The sequence below is a fragment of the Callithrix jacchus genome, chromosome 5 (genome assembly GCF_049354715.1).
Source record: "Callithrix jacchus isolate 240 chromosome 5, calJac240_pri, whole genome shotgun sequence".
Lineage (NCBI taxonomy): Eukaryota > Metazoa > Chordata > Mammalia > Primates > Cebidae > Callithrix > Callithrix jacchus.
Genome location: NC_133506.1, coordinates 76,420,090 through 76,440,000, shown reverse-complemented (window position 1 = coordinate 76,440,000; position 19,911 = coordinate 76,420,090). Strand labels below are relative to the sequence as shown.

Here is a 19,911-nt window from a genome sequence, read left to right as displayed (position 1 = left end):
CTGGAAGGCAGGTTATGGGACCCATCATCAGGGAGAACAACATCTGCTTTCATGCGGCTTTTTAAAAATGTCGCTCCTGGGTGGGGCACGGTGGCTCAAGCCTGTAATCCCAGCACTTTTGGAGGCTGAGGCGGGTGGATCATGAGGTCAAGAGATCGAGACCATCTTGGTCAACATGGTGAAACCACGTCTCTACTAAAATTACAAAAAATTAGCTGGGCATGGTGGCACGTGTCTGTAATCTCAGCTATTTGGGAGGCTGAGGCAGGAGAATTGCCTGAACCCAGGGGGCGGAGGTTGCGGTGAGCCGAGATCGCGCCATTGCACTCCAGCCTGGGTAACAAGAGCGAAACTCCGTCTCAAAAAATAAAAAATAAAAAATAAAGTTGCTCCTCCAAGAAGCGTTCCCTGACCACTCAATTTAGAGCCTTCACCCAGTCACTTTACATCACAGCCGCCTGCTGTTTTAATGTCCCCAGAATCCTGTTCCTAGTTGGTCTTCACTCTCCCATGCTAGACTGTAAGCTCCCGGAGGGTGAGGGCTTTGTCTGTTTCTTTTGTGGAATCTTCAGTCTCCAGAGCCTGGCTTCTCTGTGTTGAGCTAATTCGCCAGTGTCTCCACCATCTTATGGTGTGTGAAGCATACTTTTTGGTTTTTGATTTGAGGAGTCAATCTGGCAGCAAAACATGAAAATCAAGGTTGTGGCTGGGGCTGGGAATTTAATCTTTAATGCCTTGGGCAGTGACATCCTCAGCTTCTGTGGAAGTGGGGTGAAAGGCTGTGTCAAGTTCTTGGAGCAAAAAGTAATCCCTGGTCTAAATAAATGGTTTACCTGAAGCAGCACAGGAAACCACAGGAAGGACTAAAGGTAATCACAAAACTCTGGAATACTGGATCCGAGAAGGGAGGCAGGGAACAGTGGGAGCGGCCAGACCCTCACCTTTCAGAGCAGGGATCTTTGGATGTCCTCTACCCTTGAGACCTGAAGACATGAACTTGCACATTCAGAGCATATTGCTTAGGCATATGACAGTAGCCAGCAGAAGAGCTCAAAACTGGAAATGATGGGAAAAATCTTACCTCTAGAAAATCAGCTGAGGTGTGGGAGAGGGGTATGAAGATGGGTGTTTCCTATCAAAAATTATTTTAGGCTTTCTAAAGCGTTTTATTTATATTTATATTATTACTTAAAAATTAAGACAGGAAGCCCCCTTGTGGGGGAGGGACATGGGGCAGCTCTGACTGATTTCCTAGGGAGACAGTGAGTGCTGCCTTCTCAGACCAAGTCCCCAGAAATGGGCCTGTTCAGCCCTTTCATGCTGTAGCTGCTGCGTGACAGCGGGCGGTTCTGAGCCCACCGCTTTCTCTTTCAATGTTGTTCTTGTGTTTTTTTAACAATCCAAATGCTGGTGGGAATGACGCAAGGTGCGTCCTCTTTCCTGGCTGGCTCCAGGACAGCCAGACACTAAAAAGGAAACCCAGCTGTCTTTTCCAGCCAGAGTGGTCTGTGAAGGAGGACAGGACCGGGATGCCGGCAGAGGGAGGCTTGGACGTGTAGAGACGGCAGGTGTGACTCACAGCTTGCCACGTGGGTGGGGCTGGTCGAGACTTGGCCTTTGAGTCATGGGGTCACTTCTCTAAAGCCTGCTCTCCTGGAACCATCCACAGGCAGCATCGTGTCCTCTCTGCTGTTGACGGGGACTGTCCTGCAGAAGCAGGGCTCACAGCAGCTGCCTCTGATCCCTGGTTTAGAGGCCTGGGTTCAACAGGCTCCCTTCTTTTCTTTACAAGCATATCAGGAGCCTCTCTGTGTCCAGCAATGCCCTGTGTGGGCTCGTAAAGGGAGCTGAGAAAGATAGGGAGATGGATGGAGAAGGTCAGATCTAGAAACCAGAATTGCCAGCATGGTCAAGGCTAGACTGAGTGTGTTGACAACTGCTGTCCCCCTCTGCCGTCCCACCCCCAGGGTGCCGGGGTAGTATTTCCTAAGGTGGAATCTTTGGAATCCCAGATCTATCAGTGCTCCATTAAGGAGGTTGAAGAAGGACAGGTGCATCTGAAGATGGCAGAGGCCTGAAATGAAGAGACCTATTTAACTCAGTGCTTTTGTGCTTTATTTCCAACATACCACATATGTGTTAAGCTTTCCTCCCTCTATTGGGAGATTTTGTCTACCAGAGGACATTTGACCCTGTCTGGAGATATTTTTGACTGCCGGCACCGGGGGGAGGCACTACAGGCATGGATAAGAGCCAGGGATGCTGCGGAACATCCCACAAAGCACAGGAAAGTCTTCACAACAAAGAATCACCCAGCCCTAAATACTGACTAGCACCGAGGTGGAGAAGCTCTGCTCTAGATTGACTCAGAGCTTCAGTTCGGCACTGTTCAAGGGTTCTTGCACCACGGCCCATGAAGCAAGCAGCAGCAGCTCCCTATGTCAGCATGAGGAGTCCTGTGTCACTGATTCTAAGACGTGCATTTTCCCCTGACATACTCATATCTTGGAAGTCAGGTGCATCTTACAATCAATAGTATATACTAGTTTGTTTGTTTGTGTTTAGAGACAGGTCTTGCTCTGTTGCCCAGGTTCGAATACAGTGTCATGATCATAGCTCACTGCAGCCGCCGCCTCCAGGGCTCAAGCAGTTCTCCTGCCTCAGCCTCCTGAGGAACTGGGACTACAGGCATGTGCCACCATACCCAGCTAACTTTCTTATTTATTTTATTTTTGTAGAGACAGTGTTTTGCCATATTGCTCAGACTGATTTTGAACTCCTGGGCTCAAGTGATCCTCCCAAAATTACCCGGATTACAGATATGAGCCTCTGCTGGCCTCAATCACTGGCATCCTAGATTTGTGAAATTATAATTTGTTAAACTGGGGCCTTCAGCACATTTCTTCTTGCCAGGCCTCACTTTGCCCATTCGTAAACCTGAGGGCCTGGCGGGAGATCACCCGAGGCCCTGCCCATCTAGCCATGCTTTTGGATTCTTTTGTTTGAGGTGGAGTCTTGCTCTGTCACCCAGGCTAGAGTACAGTGGTGTGATCATGGCTCACTGCAGCCTCCTCCTCCTGGGCTCAAGTGATCCTCCCACCTTAGCCTCCCGATTAGTTGGGACTATAGGCACATGCCACCTCGCCCAGCCAATTTTTAAAGGATCTTTCATAGAGATGAGGTCTCACTATATTGCCCAGGCTGGTTTCAAACTCCCAGACTCAAGTGACCCTCCAGCCTCAGCCTCCTAAAGTGCTGGGGTTATAGGTATGAGCCACTATGCCCAACCAGCTTTACTTTCGTGTTGTAGCTTTCTGAACTTCTAGAGAGAGTTTGAAGGGACACCCACAGACAGAGCTGGTTCATTCTTATTAGTGCAGGTTTGCTGGATGCTCGTAAGTACAGACAGTCAGGTTGCCAGCTGGGGAGAGCATTCTAGAAACATGCCCAGAGCTCTCTCCCCCCCCCCACTCCCCCGGATACAAACTAGACTCCACTCTTTGAATGCTGGGTGTCACTTAGGATCAGCCCTGGGCTGGGGACTTTTCCTGCATTATTTCCTTTAATATCACCAGAGTTATGGGAGCTGTGTTTATTCAGTAGCTTTCCTACAGGTGTTTAATGCCAGGCTTTCTGGGTGAGACCCACGTGAGTAAGAAGTAAAGCTTAAACCAAAACAGACCTCCTAAGACACCATTTGGCAACTGCTGCAAACATTAAAAGTCCTCTTTGGGCTGGGCTTAACATGCAGGGTGGAAATACTGATTTGTAGAGAGAAATAGTAACGGGCAAAGGGACAGAAAATGAGTGAAAAGTGAGATGCTGGGAGTTTCATGTATGAGTCACTGGGTAGAATGAAGACAGAAGGGCAGTGCTGTCCACTAGAACTCTCCGTGACAGGACAAGCATTCTTTCTCTGCGCCTTCCAATATGGTAGCCACTAGCCACGTGTGACTATTGAATTCATGGATGTGGTTGGTATGCCCAAGGGGATGAATTTTTCATTTAATGTAACTTAATAACTTTTTTAAAATTGGGGGAACAATTTTTAATTTACAGAAAAGCTATAAAGACAGTACAGTAAGTTTGTGTGCGTCCTTTACTCAGTGTTCCCAGTTGACATCTTACACAGCCACAGTAGGTTTTTCAAAACCATGAAATTGACATCATGCATTACAAGTAACTAAGTGTGAGACTTTATTCAGCTTTCCTGAGTTTTTCCATTCATGTCCTTTTTCGGTTGTAGGATCCGGTCCTGGAAATCACATTGCATTTAGATTTTATTTAAATTTGATTTGTTTGAATTCAAATAGGCACCTGTGGCTTTTAATGTCAACAGTGCACGTGTGGAAAGCCAATTCCTTTCTTAGCCTCCGGCCTGGGGTGTGCATTGAACTTCTGTGTTTTTCTGAAGGATAAAAGAAATCTATTATTTATTGAGGTTGACCTGGTGGGTGGTTCTGGGAGTGTTTCAGGAAGCATGGGTTTGGGATCTGGCTTTGCTCAGCCCTGGGGCTTGAGCCCACTGAGGGATCATCCTTAGGTCTCCAGTAGCCACAGGGAACCCAGATTAAAGGGGAGAGAGCTAGTGCTTTTGCAGAGGCTGAAGCGCAAGAAGGACCTTCCTTTGAGTCTGAGGAGCTGGCCAGGGGTATGTTTAGGGAGGCAGCTGTGCTTCCTCCGAGCAGCGACTCTCTGGAGAGGGGGCTCTGGAACCCAGAGCCTCACCTTCACCCACACCTCCTTCTCCAGATCAGGAAGCCCAGAACAGCTCTCCTATCTCCTGCAGGAGCAAAGGAAGACCCTCACTTCTTGAGGAGTTAGCCAGTCTTGGGTTCAGAGCAGCTTCCCCAGGGCTCTTGGATCTCACCACTGACTTTAGGGAAGGTTGTGACACCCTCTGTTGGAAGAAGTAAATGTTCCCTTAGAACCAGTGTTCTTGCTGGTCGAGGCTCCTGGGACCTTACAGAGGCCTGTTTAACCTCTGATGTCCTGGAAAACAGCCACAGATGTTTAACTGTTCACAACCATGTGGGAAAATCTTTGATCAGTTCTGTCTTTGGGAATGCAGTTGACATCTTAGACAACCAGGAGAGACAGTGAGGACCAGGTGGCCAGAGAGAAATTTCTGGAACAGAAAGCTATTTATGTAGAACTGCTCCTCTGAATGGATCGGGGTAGACACTGGATAGTCCTGAGAAGGCGAGCGTGGTGACTGAGGAACCAGCGAGGCCTTTCAGGGTGTGGTGGGAGGAAAAAGGCTGCGATTGTGTCCTGGGCCATCAGACCGGATGAGCACAGAACTGCCCGACTTCAAACCTTGCATTCCTATGGCCACGGCTGTGTATCCCAAAGTGGGTTTCACGGTAGTCCTGCTGTACTTCCCCAAATGGGTTCTATGTCATGTGCATGGAGGGATGCTGCATGCTGTTGCCTTGAGATTTCAAGCACCTATCAGCATATTCTAAAAGGCCTACTCTAAATAAACTTAATCGGAATAATGGGGTGTTTGTTCCTACTCAACCTTTACTATTACTGCATAACACTTACAATACACATCCTGGCAGAATTGCTGTCCCTTTCAATACACCTGGGGAAACATTAGGCTGTACCATATGCGATAGATGGGTAAGGAGGATGGGTGGAAGGAAGAAAAGGGGGTGAGAAAGAAGGAGGGAAGGACAATGGGTGGAAGGAGAAAAGATAGGAAGGGGGAAGGAAAGGGAGGGAGGCAAAAGGGAAAGAGGGGAGAGGAGGAGAGGGAAGCGAGAATTTCAAGAACCAAGGCCTCAGCACTCCCAGGTGTCTTGTTTGTTTTAGAGATAGAGTTTTGCTCTTGTCGCCCAGGCTGGAGTACAATGATGCGATCTCAGCTCACTGTAACCTCTGCCTCCCAGGTTCAAGCAATTCTCCTGCCTCAGCCTCCCAAGTAGCTGGGATTACAGGTGCACATCACCATGCCTGGCTAATATTTTAGTAGAGACCAGGTTTCACCATGTTAGGCTGGTCACAAACTCCTGACCTCAAGTGATCTGCCTGCCTCAGCCTCTCAAAGTGCTGGCATTACAGGCATGAGCCTTGAGGGCCGGCCACCAGGTTTCTTAACTTTGAGGAATGAAATTATGTTTATTCCAGAGATAGGAGAAATTAAGCCAGATCTACAGGAGGTATAATGAGGGGAGTGTTCATGGCTGATTTTCTTATATTCTTTTGGGTTCTTCAGGGCACAGGAAACTTTTGGATTCTTCAGGGAACAGGAGAATAGGGCTCCGAGGATGGGACTTGATCCATCAGGGATCCGGGCTGAGATGTGGAGGCCTGCTGGCCGGTGAGCCCTGGGTGGCAGAGCTGCAGGCTCTTCTTTGTTGCTTGGCCTTTCTCAATAACATCTCATATTCTCCTTTCTTCTCAGTTTCCATTTACTTCTCCCTACCCAGACCTCCCTCTCCTCTTTTCTACCCAAATATCTGTCCCCTCCTCTCACTAGACACCTCCTAAGCCCTATCAAGCTGCTTAACTGCCCATAAGGGAAATGAAGTACGTGGTTGCCTGTGTGTATTATTTATATTTGAGGCTGCTAAGGTTACTAGATAGAGCATTTAGTTCCCCTTTTAAAAATCTGAAAAACAGCTGAGTTTGGCATTTGCCTTTTTTCTTTCTTGTATCTCCAGACTGAATTATGTTCCCTTTATGAGTGATCCTTGACCAGGTTTATTTTTCCTCCCCCGGAGGCTGGAGGCCCCAGAAGCACCCACTTCTGGCCTCATTTGTTTTGTGGCTGATCCTGGGTGAGCCGGGAACCCTGAGGACAGGGAACACCAATGAAGAAAGCTCATGGGTGAGGTTGCCGGGAACTTGCGGGCTGTATCTGTCTAGATCTCCACTGAGACGTGTTCTGAATGTGCCCGGGAGTCTTCAAGTGACACGCAGCCAGACAGGGTGTCTGAGGAGAGCTGCAGCATGGGGAGAAAGGGTCAAATGGAAAATTATGTTTTCTTTCATAGTAATTGTTTTGACATGAGCAGTAATTAGCTATCAGCTGACAGACCAGAACTGAAGTGAGAACAAGGGATTGGATTGGGGCAAAATGTCTCCACTTTAGACGGTTCCTGGTGGTTGAGCGTGTGGGGAAAGGGGAGGGTGCGGAAACTGAGCATGCATTTGGAGGGTCTGGGGAGGGAGGGAGTCAGGGTCTTCCCCAGGAGCTGGGACAACCTTGGTTCACGGGGACTTAACCATCAAAGATAGAGATTTATTACCTACTCAGATAAAAACTTGTATTTTCTTGTCAGCAGATTAAACATGGTTCATTTGTGTGTGTGTTTGATTTTAAGATCAGGGTCATGCTGGCTTTGTAAAATAGATCTAAGCCTGCCACACATTTCTATGCAAGGGTATTTCTTTCTTGAGTGTGTGAATGAATTTGCCCATAAAACCATCTGAGTCCAGTGCCTTTTTGGGGGAGGTCATTTTCAAATGAAATGGCATCTCTTGAAACTCCTTTGATAATTTGAATCTTATGGGAGGTTTGGTGTTTAAGAGGTAGAATTATAAATCATACATTCTTGCATTAAAACATTTCTACTGTAGGCTGGGTGCGGTGGATCACACCTGTAATCCCAGAACTTTGGGAGGCTGAGGCTGGCGAATCACTTGAGGTCAGGAGTTCAAGACCAGCTTGGTCAACATGGTGAAACCCTGTCTCTACTAAAAATGCAAAAATTAGCTGGGCATGGTGGTGGGTGCCTGTAATCCCGGCTACGTGGGAGGCTGAGGCAGGAGAATCGCTTGAACCTGGGAGGTGGAGATTGCAGTGAGCCGAGATCACACCACTGCACTCCAGCCTGGGCAATGAAGCAAGACTCCATCTCACCCAAAAAAAAAAAAAGTTTCTACTCTATTTGTTTTGCTGTTTTCTTTGTGGTCCCTAATTCTGAGCATTTGTGTTCTCTTTCCCCCTCAAATTACCCTGGCTTATCTGCATTTTTTTATTGTTATCACACACACACACACGCACACACACACACACACGCACACACACACACACACAATCAGCAATGGTTTGCTAATGGCATCCTGTTTCCTGACTCATTAATTTCCGTTGCCACTTTCCTATTCCTTTATCCTGTTTTCTTTTGGCGTGTTTTATTAGCCTTTGAATTTTTTCCCCAAAATCTTAAGTTGAATGTTTAGTCCATTTATTTTTGTTCCTTTGCATTTGGTAATGAAATAATTAAGGCTGTGGATTTTCCTCCAAGTATAATTCAGACCTTATCCCACTTGTTTTGGTATCTCTTTCTTTATTATTTTCTAAATATTGTGTAATTACAATTTGACATTCCGTCTTGATCTGGCATTATTTAAGAGGGCAGTTTCTTGCATTTCCAAGTGTTTAGGAGTTGGGGATGGGGATCTTGTATATTTATTCTTTCATTATTAATATCTACTTTTATTGCTTTGCTGGTCAAAGAATGTGGCCTGTGTTTTTTATGCTTCTTGCCATTTATTCAGTTTATTTGTGGCTTAAATATGGCCAACTTTTTCAGTGTCGCAGTGTCCCAGGGCTTCCTGGCAGAAGATGTTATCTTTGTTTGTGGGATACGATGTTGTCTACATCTATTTCAATTAGCCTTTTAAATTAAATTATTCAGGTCTTCTTTATCCTCCTTGCTTTTGCCTGTTAATCAGTCCTAAACTGAAAGCAATGTCCTAGGTTTTCTGCTGTTGTTTTTAGGTTTTTCAGTATTTGTGTTTTACCCACTTTAGTTCTATGCTATTTGATAAAGAAAATGTCTCAACTATCTTGCCCTCATTGTGGGGTGTATTTATCATCCGGCTCATGTCTTTCCTGGCATAGCTTTATGACGGTCAAAGTGAATTCTCCTTGGCGCCCTCAGCATTCTCTCTGATGCTGTTGGAATTGTGGTCTCTGTCTCTTAAGCTGCCTTCCTAGCAGGTGGATGTTATCTGCACTTGGCCAACTGCCTAAGGGGCATGGGTGTGGCCCAGGCTTGTAGCTGGCCTGCAGGATGGATCTGTTTCTTGCTTCTCCAAGCTTCCACTGCGCTCGGGGCCTGCTGTGTATCAGTTTTCTATTTCCTTGATATGTGTGCAGCTACCTTCTTCCAGAATGGGAGGGCAAACCCTGTAGATCGGGAAGAAGCCCAGCGGCTCACAGGCACGTGGCTGTGTGTGGCCCTGCCTGGCGCTGGAGTTTTCACTGCAAGCGGTGGAAATGGTGTACTGCCCCAGCATGAGAAGGGTTCTCCGTGGAATGGCCTTCATCACCCCATTTCCCAACACTTACCTCCAGCCCTTGCCACCCCAAATTAGTAGGTGTTGGTAATTTTCAGCCATATTCTCCTGTGCTTCCTGCCACACTATAGCGTTTTCTCCAAAAGAACCATGAGTTGGACATAGATCTTCTTCCTCCAGTATGACCTGCACACTAAACTTGAAGCCTGGGTCACGGGGACGGTGTGTTGTCCTGATCTCTGGAGATCACGCAGGCTTGTGGTTCCTGGGGACTCAGTTCAGTAACAAAAGCAATGACCTTCCCCTTCTGCATGCCTCCCCTCCCCCACTTTTTGAGACAGGGTGTCACACACTGAAGTGTGGGCTGGAGTGCAGCAGTGTAATCATGGTTCAATGCAGCCTCTCCCTCCCAGGCCCAGGCTGTCCTCCCGCCTCAGCCTCCGGAGTTACTAGAACTACAGACATGAGCCACCATACCCAGCTAATTTAAAAAAAAAATTATTTTGTAGAGACAAGGTCTCACTGTGTTGTCCAGGCTGATCTTAAACTCCTGGGCTCAAGCAATCCTCCCTCTGCCTCCCAAAGTGCTGGGATGACAGGTGTGAGCCACTGCATCCGGCCATCCCACCCTTTTAAATTTTTTTCTGTTTTTAAAAATAGAGATGGGGTCTCACTATGTTGCCCAGGCTGGTCTGGAACTCCTGGACTCAAGCGATCCTCCTGCCTTGGTCTCAGAAAGTACTAGGATTACAGGGCCGGGCTACCGCGCCCCACCTTTCATCCTTCCTTGTTTTAAACAAAGTGCTTTATGAGTACTGATAACTTTTGCAATTATCACTTAGTTGGATTCTCACACCAGCAAAGGAGGTCAGGAGACTACCTAGAATTATCCCCATTGTACAGGTGTGTAAGCTAAGTGTCACTGAGGAGAAACTGCTCCTGTAAGCTTATGTAGTTATATTCCTATGAGAGCGGTACCACCTGGGAGCCGACACTACATGGGTTCCAGTGGGAATTCACGATGTCGGGAGCATGCAGCAGTGTTGAGGCTTGAAACCGTCCATAGTAGGAGTGGTTTTGGAACATAAATTAGCAGATACTGCATATCAGGGCTTCCCCTGTCCCTTGGAGAGCAGGTTTATCAGAACGCGTTGGGAGCATAGATGAGTGCCCCCCAAGAGACATAAAGTTTTAAGGGTAGAATTGTAGAACTTCAGATTATGAGTTTTGTTTGTTTGTTTTTTGAGACGGAGTTTCACTCTTGTTTCCCAGGCTGGAGTGCAGTGGTGTGATCTCAGCTCACTGCAACCTCCACCTCCTGGGTTCAAGCAATTCTCCTGCCTCAGCCTCCTGAGTAGCTGGGATTACAGGTACCTGCCACCATGCCCTGCTAATTTTTTTGTATTTTTAGTAGAGAGGGGGCTTCACCATTTTGGCCAGGCTGGTCTCAACTCCTGACCTCAGGTGATCCGCCTGCCTCAGCCTCCCAAAGTGCTGGGATTACAGGCGTGAGCTGCTGCACCCAGCCAGATTATGTATTTTTAATTCTAGGAGAACGGTGACTCAAGAATGAAGTGCAATATGCCCACCTTGGCTGTTAATTGACAGAGCCTAATTTCATGGTGACCAATTGATCCAGTCCTCTTTCCAGTCTGCTCACATCCTGCTGCTCTGAGTTTGAGGGTGGAGAAGTTACTAAGAAAGATGAGGGAAATTGTAGGAAGGTGGTGGAGGACCCCCTGCCCCAGCTCTGGGGGCTGCGATTGGCATCTGTAACTACATCTGATGTATTTGTAGCAATGGCAGCTGGACCATCTCAAGCTCACCTCCTGTTAGGCACATTCCTTTTTCAGTCGGGTTAAAGAAGAAACTCAGTCCCCTGAGAATTTGGTGATTTGGGTGCTGAGGATTAGAGAGATGTTTTCAACCCATTTCCAGCTCTGCAGATACAGATAAGTCCTGAGGGATGGTCTTTGCCACGCAAGACCTCTCAGAGGTGGGAAAAGGGGCTGCAGTGGACGAAAGGCGGGGGTGCCCGTCTATGGCCCACACAGCATCTGAGCCGTGTCTCTGTCCCTGCAGTGAATGGATACCACGCGTCAGGGACCCCAGCGCACCCTGCAGAGACTGCCCACATGAGTGTCCGAAAATCCACCGGTGATTCCCAGGTAAGGGGTCCTGTTAAGGGAGGTATAGAGGTCGCTGCCTTTGCAGGCCCAGGAAGGCTTCATTTAAGACAAGTCCATCATGGGAGTCCAGGTGGCTGCAGCCCAGTTCTGCTCCCTCAGGTAGAAAGTGGTTGCTTTATCTGGGTTATTTCAGTGTTCCCTGATGGAGAGAGGGTTGGATGGTTGTGGTTTGTTGGTTTTCTAGAAGTTGAGGGTGGTTTGGAGGAGGGGCTGATGGTGATGGGGTTGAAACCATTGGGACAGAGAGTTCCATTCTGTGGTCTGGATTCCCGATACATGCAGCCTATGTTTCCCATTCCTTTAAGAGTATGGATGTGCCAGACCATTTTCCTTGTCTCTACCCTACCCCTCCCACACCCGGACTACCCAGAATGGAATTTAGTAAAATTTGATCATCTCATTTGATAAACTAGCATAGAGACAGCTATGAGATGGAGGGAAATGGGGATATGTTTTAGGATTTCCAAACTGCTTTCTCAATCTCCATCCCACTTGATGCTTATGCAAACGTGTGAGTTAGGCGTCAGTAACATTCCCATGCTACGCGTGACGTCACCAGGGTCCAACCGGTTATATGACCTGCACAAGCTCACAAGATTACTCACTGGTCAGCCTGGACCTTGATGCCAACTCTTACGGCTCTTCTAGTTACATTAAGTTGTGCCTAAAAAACTGAGGACTCGCCTTATTTAGTCTACCCATGAATTATCAAGGTGTTCTTAATGAAGCTTCCAAACTCTAGCAACGTCTTCCAGGCATTAAAATGCCAGAACCCTGGGGGCGATAATGAAAATGATGACAATCATGATCACTGATGATGATCCTGATGCTGATATTGATGATGACGATGACAGCAGCTGCGTATGTAGTGGAATCTAGGTACCAGTCACTGAAAGAAGGAAATCTATACTTACCATAAGGAAGAATGGCTGGAAGAAAAATAAACTGGAGTATGGATGGTGGTTCTGTCTGCATCTGAGACCGTGGTTCTTAATCAGGGGACATTTGGCAACATCTGGGGTCCCGTGGGCTATTTAGTATAATCAGCTGAAATGTGACACTCAGTTCTAACATGGACAAGAGTGTTAATTTGGGGGAACATTATTAGGTTCTTCTCTTAGGAGGGCTGAATGCTGGGCTCCAATTCAGTGAACTCTGGAAAAGAATTTGAACCTCCATGTAGGTCAGAACGTATTAAGTTTTGATGGACTCAGAGTGAGCTGGTCCTCTTGTTGAAATGCAGATTCTGATCCAGGAGGTCCAAGGTGGGGCTTGAGGTTCTGGGATCCTGGCCAGCCCTGAGGTGATGCTGACACTGTAGGTGTGAGACCACTCCTGAGCAGTGGACTGGCAGTCAGTAGCACACAGCTGGCTTGTCAGTCCCCTTCTCTCCACTGCTCACATCACCCGTCATGAATCAACCTGGCTTTGTGTATTTGCTGCTAAGCTCCCAGCTTGCCTTCTCAATACAGATTCTGTCAACCTGTTTGAAGTGAAACTTACTTGTCTCCTTACTTGAGAGTCTTTCTGAAGACATCAGCCTTTATTCTGATGTGGTTCAGAAACAGTGACAGAAATCTGGTGCTGTCCTCAGCATCATCAGGAAGAATATTAGAAATAGCCCCTCACCCTCAAAATTTGAGGAAGAATCACTTTCATCCCTAATAGACCATAATCATCCCTGAAATACTATGAAGTTGTTACGCATCCATTTTAAAGGATGGACACTGGTCTAATCAGATATCTCAGAAGCTGACTTAACAGTGTGCATTGTAAGCCATCGACACAGGGGTTTCTCCTCCAGTGTCTGTTCTTGGGGTATCTTGAGAGGTTCTGATTTATGTGCAAGCTGTTCATTCAAGCATTATTTACAGCACCTTAACACTGGACCCAGCCTAACTGTCCCGCAACAGGGGATGGGTCAATGGGATTATGGTGCTGGAGGTTAGCCAGTGATGCTATGCAGCCATTGGGAAGCATGCTTCTAAAGAGAATGTAATGATTTGGGGAAGTACTCACAACATAATATAGAGTAGTAAAAGTAGGACACGCATTGCGTACATAGTCAATCTTATTTGGGAGAAGGAAATCTATACTTATGTGAGGAAAAAGGACTAGAAGAAAAATAAACTGGAGAATCGATGGCAGCTCTGTCTGCACCTGAGACCATGGCTATTGATCAGGGGACATTTGACAATGTCTGGAGACACTTGGATTGTCACACCTGGGGCGGGGGTGGTACTGGCAACAAGTGGGTAGACACCAGGGTTGATGCCAAGTCTCCCCCAGTGTGCTGGACACCACAGCAAAGAATTGCTCATCTTGAAAACATGAATTGTGCCAAAGTTGAGAAACTTTGGTCTAAGATCATGGGTAATTCTGTTTTCTTTACGCTTCTCTTGCTATTTTTAACATTTCCTAAAATGAACACATTTTGCTTGTGTAGAAGACAGATACAATTTTTTATTAAAAATAAATAAATAAAAGCTACAAAGTACGTACCGATATGGGGAATTCAGAAGAGGAGAGCCCTGGAGACTCGGGCCCGGGGCTGCCTAAAGACAGCAGATTGAGTCACACTGTTTTTTGAGGGTGACCTTGGGAGCTGAGGTGTCATCAAGGTAACAAAAATAAAGAATGCACTTACATGGAGAGGGTGAATGTGCACTGTTCACCAGTCCCAGGACTGGGAGGTAGAATGTTAGTCTTTTAGGCTGTGAAAGGGTAACATTTAGATATAAGAAGCTACTACTTTTTTTCAGTAAAAAAAAAACTTTAGGAAACAGGTTCTCCCTGTGCTGTTCATGCTGGAATGCACGGGCTATTCACAGAGGCGATCATAGCTCACTGTGGCCTCAGCTTGGAACTCCTGGGCTCAAGCAGTCCTCCCGCCTCAGCCTCCAGAGTAGCTGGGACTGCAGGCACAGGACACCATGCCCAGCTAGCTACTACTTGTTGTCCTGGTTTGTGAACCTGCAGGCTGGTTATCCAAACAAAAAGGTGCCAAGAGTTAAACATAGAAAGAGGTTAAGGAGATGTGGTGTTTACAGAGAGCACTACCCACAAAGGGTTCCCCAGGTATAGACCACACTCCAGCATGCAGACGAGTTGATTCACCGTCCCGGGCTGTCAGTTACCACTCGTAATAACTACACTTAAACATCAATGAATGAATGAATGAATGAATGAGCAAAGGAACCAGTGCCCACTTGAGTTGCGGGGAGTGGAGTGGATAAAGTGGCATGTTCAGGGTTACTGTGATGAAACCTAGACTGGAAAGCCCCAGATCTCAAAGCCCCATTGAGATCTCTTTCCACCCCCTGTGTAGCTGCCCCTCCTTGAGCAAACTGATCAGGAAGATTAGAATGTTGGGGGGAGGGGGAGGGCAGGCCCAGTTTCCACGGACACTAGTAGCGTGTCCCCACCGTGCTGTGTCGTGGGGAGGACTGATAGTGGGTGCCCCACAGTTCCTGAGGGTGCCTGTCCCGTTCCTTCACTTGACCCTGGGAGACCTGGGGGGATGGGCACAGGTGGTGGTGACCTGGTGCCACCCAGTGGAAGGTTTCAATTCTGCAGGCCTGGGGTCATCAGCTTGGGTGCTGGATAAATGGAGCCCAGAAGATTGCGGGGCAGAGGCAAAGTATCAGAAGCTAATTGTCTTTAAAAAAAAAAAAAAAAAAAAAAAAAAACTTGTTTTACTTTAAGTTCTGGGATACTTGTGCAGAACCTGCAGGTGTGTTATATAGGTATACTTGTGCCATGGTGGTTTACTGCACCTGTCAACCTGTCATCTAGGTTTTAAGCCCTGCATGCATTAGGTGTTTGTCCTAATGCTATCCCTCCCCGAGCCCCCCACCCCCGACAGGCCTCAGTGTGTGCTGTTCCCCTCACTATGTCCATATGTTCTCATTGTTCAGCTCCCACTTATGAGTGAGAATATGCGGTGTTTGGTTTTCTGTTCTTGTGTTTGCTGAGAATGATGGCTTCCAGCTTCATCCTACAAAGGATATAAACTCATTCTTTTTTATGGATGCATAGTATTCCATGGTGTATACTTGCCACATTTTCTTTATCCAGTCTATCACTGATGGGCATTTGGGTTGGTTCCAAGTCTTTGCTGTTGTAAGTAGTGCTGCAGTAAACACACGTGTGCACGTGTCTTTATAGTAGGATGGTTTATATTCCTTTTGGGTATACTCAGCAATGGGATTGCTGGATCAAATGGTATTTCTGGTTCTAGGTCAAAGCCTAATACTCTTGCTGCTTTTGCAAAATGACATCCTAGGGGGTCCCCTTCCTTCCTACCCACCTGTGCCTAGGCCTTTTTGTGATCCACCTTTCAATTGTTCTGGCTGCTCATGAACTTCCCAGGAAGACTCTCTAGACACAGGAGAGAGGAAAGAGAATGGCATGAAGGGCTTGGAAACTTAAGGGACCCACTGGAGCATGGAGTTCCAGTGGAGAAAGAGGTGAGATGCTCAATCTCCACCACCTCCTACCTACCTCGATAATTCAGTAACACACATGTTCTTACCGAGCAGTTTAGGTCTTTATCAGATACTGAAACTTAGTGGTTATCTCTAGCCCCTGCCTCGATGAAGGTTTATAGCTGGTGTGGGAAAAAAAGTAGATAAATGATGATGCAATTTCAGCAGTGATAAGGGCTGGAGGAAGTGGATGCTGTGAGGATCTAGCCTGGTGGTAGAAATGTCAGGAATGGACACCTTAAGAAAAGATACCTTCGCTTGGAAAAGAGGTGGGGAAAGAATAGCTTTCTAGGGGAGGGAGCAGCATCGTGGATGCCTGGAGGCAGGACAGGGGAACCGTGTTGTTAAAGAATCCATAGAGACCTAGTGTGGCTGTGGCTTACTAACTTAGCAGGCATAGGAGGTGGGAAATGAGGCTGGGGGAGTCTGCACAACCTACCACAAGGAACTCAGGTGGTATCCTAACTATACTAGGAAGCCATTGCAGGGTTTTGTATGGGATCCCACCTGCTGAAGGGATGGGACCCAGATTATTTACAGGGAGAGGAATGGGCTGAGAAGACGTTTGGAGTGGAAGGCTTGCTGAATCCCTTGCGAATGACCCACTCCAGTTTACCAAGCATTTGCTGTGTGGTATCACCCCCTGCCAGGCCTCAGGGTGATGCAGAGATGCCCAGGTGGGGTGTCCCAACCCCTGGGCAGGGCTTTAAAAAGTAGACAGAGGAGAAAAGTTCTCTAGAATCATAGGCAAAAGAAATTTAAAACAAATATTCTTATTACAGGCATTTGCAAACCTGTACAAAAGTAGAGGGAATGGATAATAAAGTACCACAGATCTATTAATTGAGCCCAATGATTATTGGCCTTTGGCCAATCTTGATTCATTTGTGCTCCCATCCCTTCCCCCTAATCCCCTTGCCCTCCACCATCCAGATTATTTTAAGGCAAATTCCTGACTTACTGTTTTAAATGCAAATATTTCAGAATGTATCTTCCAGGGGGAAGATATAATGATGATACCATTATCATATTTAAGAAAACATTAATTCAGTAATACCACCTGATATATACACTCCAGATTCCTCAATCATCTCAAAAAATGCCTTTTTTTTTTTTTTTTTAAGAGAAGATATTTCTTTGTCACTCAGGCTGCAGTACAGTGGCACCATTATAGCTCGTGCACCCTAAAACCCCTGGGCTCACGTGATCCTCCCACCTAAACCTCTCAAAGCGTGTGCCACCACACCTAGCCCCCAGGTCCCTTTTACAGCTGCTTTTCTCCCCAGTCCAGGATCTATTCAAGTTCACACACAGATACATTGGTTGCTGTGTCTCTTTAGTTTCTCCCTCTCTCTATTTAAAACTGCTTTACTGAGCCATAATTCATATTAACCATACAATTCATCCATTTAAAATGTATAATTCAGTGGTTTTTAGTATATTTACATCATCAAATAAATTTTAGAACATTTTCATTACCCCAAATAGAATCCCCTGAAGACTTAGGCAGCCCTTAATCTACTTTCTATCTCTATGGGTCTGCCTCTTCTGGACATTTCATGTAAATGGCATCATACTCTCTGTGGTCTTTTGCGTCTGGCCTCTTTCACCTAGAATTCTAAGGTTCATTCACATCACAGCATGGATCAGCATGCCGTTCCTTTTTGTGGCTGAGTAATATTCTGTTGTACAGATAGAACGTTTCATCCGAGTTGTTCCATCAGTCCCTTTGCATCTACACTCACTCTCTTATGCCTTTTTTATTTTGTTTTTCATCACCTTGACTATTTTTGAGGAGTCCAGATCAGTCGTCTTATAGAATAACCTACGTTCTTGATCTGACTGTTCTCTTATGCTTAGGTTCAGGTTCTGCAGTTTGGGCAAGAATTCTGGTCAGGGCACACGGAGTTCTTCTTACTGCATTCGAGGCTCAGCCACCCAGGTTAGCACTCTGCTCACGAGGCTCTGTTTGAACTCTTGGTTAAGGTGGTGACTGCCAGATTCCTCCTTTGCAGGGGAATTTGCATTTTCCCTTTCTAACTTGTCAGTCATCCCTGAGGTGCCAGTGTAAGACCCTGTGACTATCCTGTGCCCTGACAATCTTTCCATCCGATGCTTTGAGCATCCTTGAGGATCATGGCCTGAATCTTCTTGGACACTGGGGTTTGCAAATGGTGGTTGTCCAATTTCTTGTACATTTTTTATTGGCATTCTTCTGAAAGAAATGTTCTCTCCCATCCCTTTGGAGTTAGTTGTAGTCATTCCTTCCTAGTTGTGCTCAAATTGTCCCAGATTCGGCCTGTGGGAGCCCGTTTAAGCTGTTTATGTCCTTTTGTTATCTCTCCATTATTCTTTGAATACTTTCTTACTTCTCAGGACTAGAGGATATTCCAAATACCTTGCATTTGGAATTAGTACCAAGGAGCCTGTGGTAATATTTGGAAACCATTTTCTAGCTAGTAGGTGTTGTCACTGTGATGAGATGTCATTCCTTCTGGGCCTTTTCAGTGGAGCATTATGAGAGTATGTGTGTCACGTGTGTGTGTGTCACGTGTGTGTGTGTGTGATGCATGCATGTGATATGTATATGAAGTTGAAGTAGTAGGCACAGGTTATCAGCAGCACAGGCAGAGCCTGAGATTGCCTGTGACCTACCATGGTCCTCAGGGGTTAAAGTGAAGCACGCCTAATAGAGCAGAGACCAGAGAAGGTGTCGACACCCACACAGGGAACACCCACCCTCAATGCCATTACTTGTGTTCCTGTCCTAGCCAAGTTATAGGGAGGAGGTGTGACCTCTGTGCCCATCCTTATTCCGCAGAGATTTATACACAGTGGTCCCAAAATACATGTTTGTGGTTGATGGAAATCTTTTTTGCCCTCCTGCAAAGACATGGAAAACAAGATACTGTGTCGGGTCTCGAAGTGGAGAGATGGCGGAAGATAGAGGGAAGAGTTGTGCAGGCTTGGGTTCCAGTTTCCACTTCTCTGTTTACTAGCCTCATGACCTTGGACAGTTATGCTTCTGCAAGCCCCAATTTCATGATCTGTAAAATGGAATTGATGTCATTTCATTTGCTGGGGTTGTAAGGATGAAATGAGATTAAATATGTCAGACAGCTAACCTGGAGCCTGCCATCATGAGCAAGCACTCGCAGGCGGTAGCTCTTGCATTGCCTCTTCCCTCTTTTTTGTGTATGACAGAGTCTCGCTCTGTCGCCCAGGCTGGAGGGCAGTGGCACGATCTTGGCTCCCTGCAACCTCCATCTCCTGGGTTCAAGCGATTCTCCTGCCTCAGCCTCCTGTGTAGCTGGGACTACAGGTGCATGCCACCATGCCTGTCTAATTTTTGTATTTTTAGTAGAGACGGGTTTTCACCATGTTGGCCAGGATGGTCTTGATCTGCTGACCTCATGATCCCCCTGCCTCAGCCTCCCAAAGTGCTAGGATTATAGCAACTGCACCCAGCCACTTCTCCCTGCTTAGCTCCCCATCACCAATTTCATCAGCATCCATAGGTAGACTAGAGTGTTGCCAAGGCTGCTGGAGTGCTGCTATGTGGTAGGGGGCTGCATTGGGAGCATGGTGGTGATGGTGGTAATGTGTCCATGACAGGAAGACAGACTCCTGCAGATGGCAGAATCCATCCCAGAGGCTACTCTTCCCGCTTCCTGGCAGGTATTTGCTTGGCTGGTGTCAGTACATGAATGAACCTATGGAGAGAGAGACTCCCATTCCTGTCTCTTCTCCTTGGTGACCAGTACCTCCTCCCATGTAGCCTCTGCCTGCCTTCCTCCCTCAGCAGTTTTGTCAAGTTGCTGAAATTGGCAGAGCTGACACCTTGGGAAGGTATAGGCTGGGCCAGCTGGATGAGATGATGCATTAAAAATGTCTGTGGAAGCTTTAGTTGGCCATAGAGTTGACTCCAGCTGGGAGCCTGTTGGGGTCGATAGAGGAGTTGCCCTAAACAGAGGGACCTC

At 46.8% G+C, this 19,911-nt stretch overlaps 1 protein-coding gene across 5 annotated transcripts in view; it reads left to right on the top strand.

The window, feature by feature from the left end:
* GAS7 (growth arrest specific 7) overlaps window positions 1-19,911 on the top strand; it is a 283,345-nt gene that overhangs the window by 213,566 nt on the left and 49,868 nt on the right. For 4 of the 5 annotated variants that reach the window (XM_002747912.6, XM_035300035.3, XM_008996523.5 and 1 more), the window contains exon 4: window positions 11,338-11,423. The exons of the other annotated variant lie outside the window; for it this stretch is intronic. In XM_002747912.6, the coding sequence (XP_002747958.3) occupies window positions 11,338-11,423 (86 nt within the window). The remainder of the gene's footprint in view (window positions 1-11,337; window positions 11,424-19,911) is intronic. 5 annotated transcript variants of the gene reach the window in all.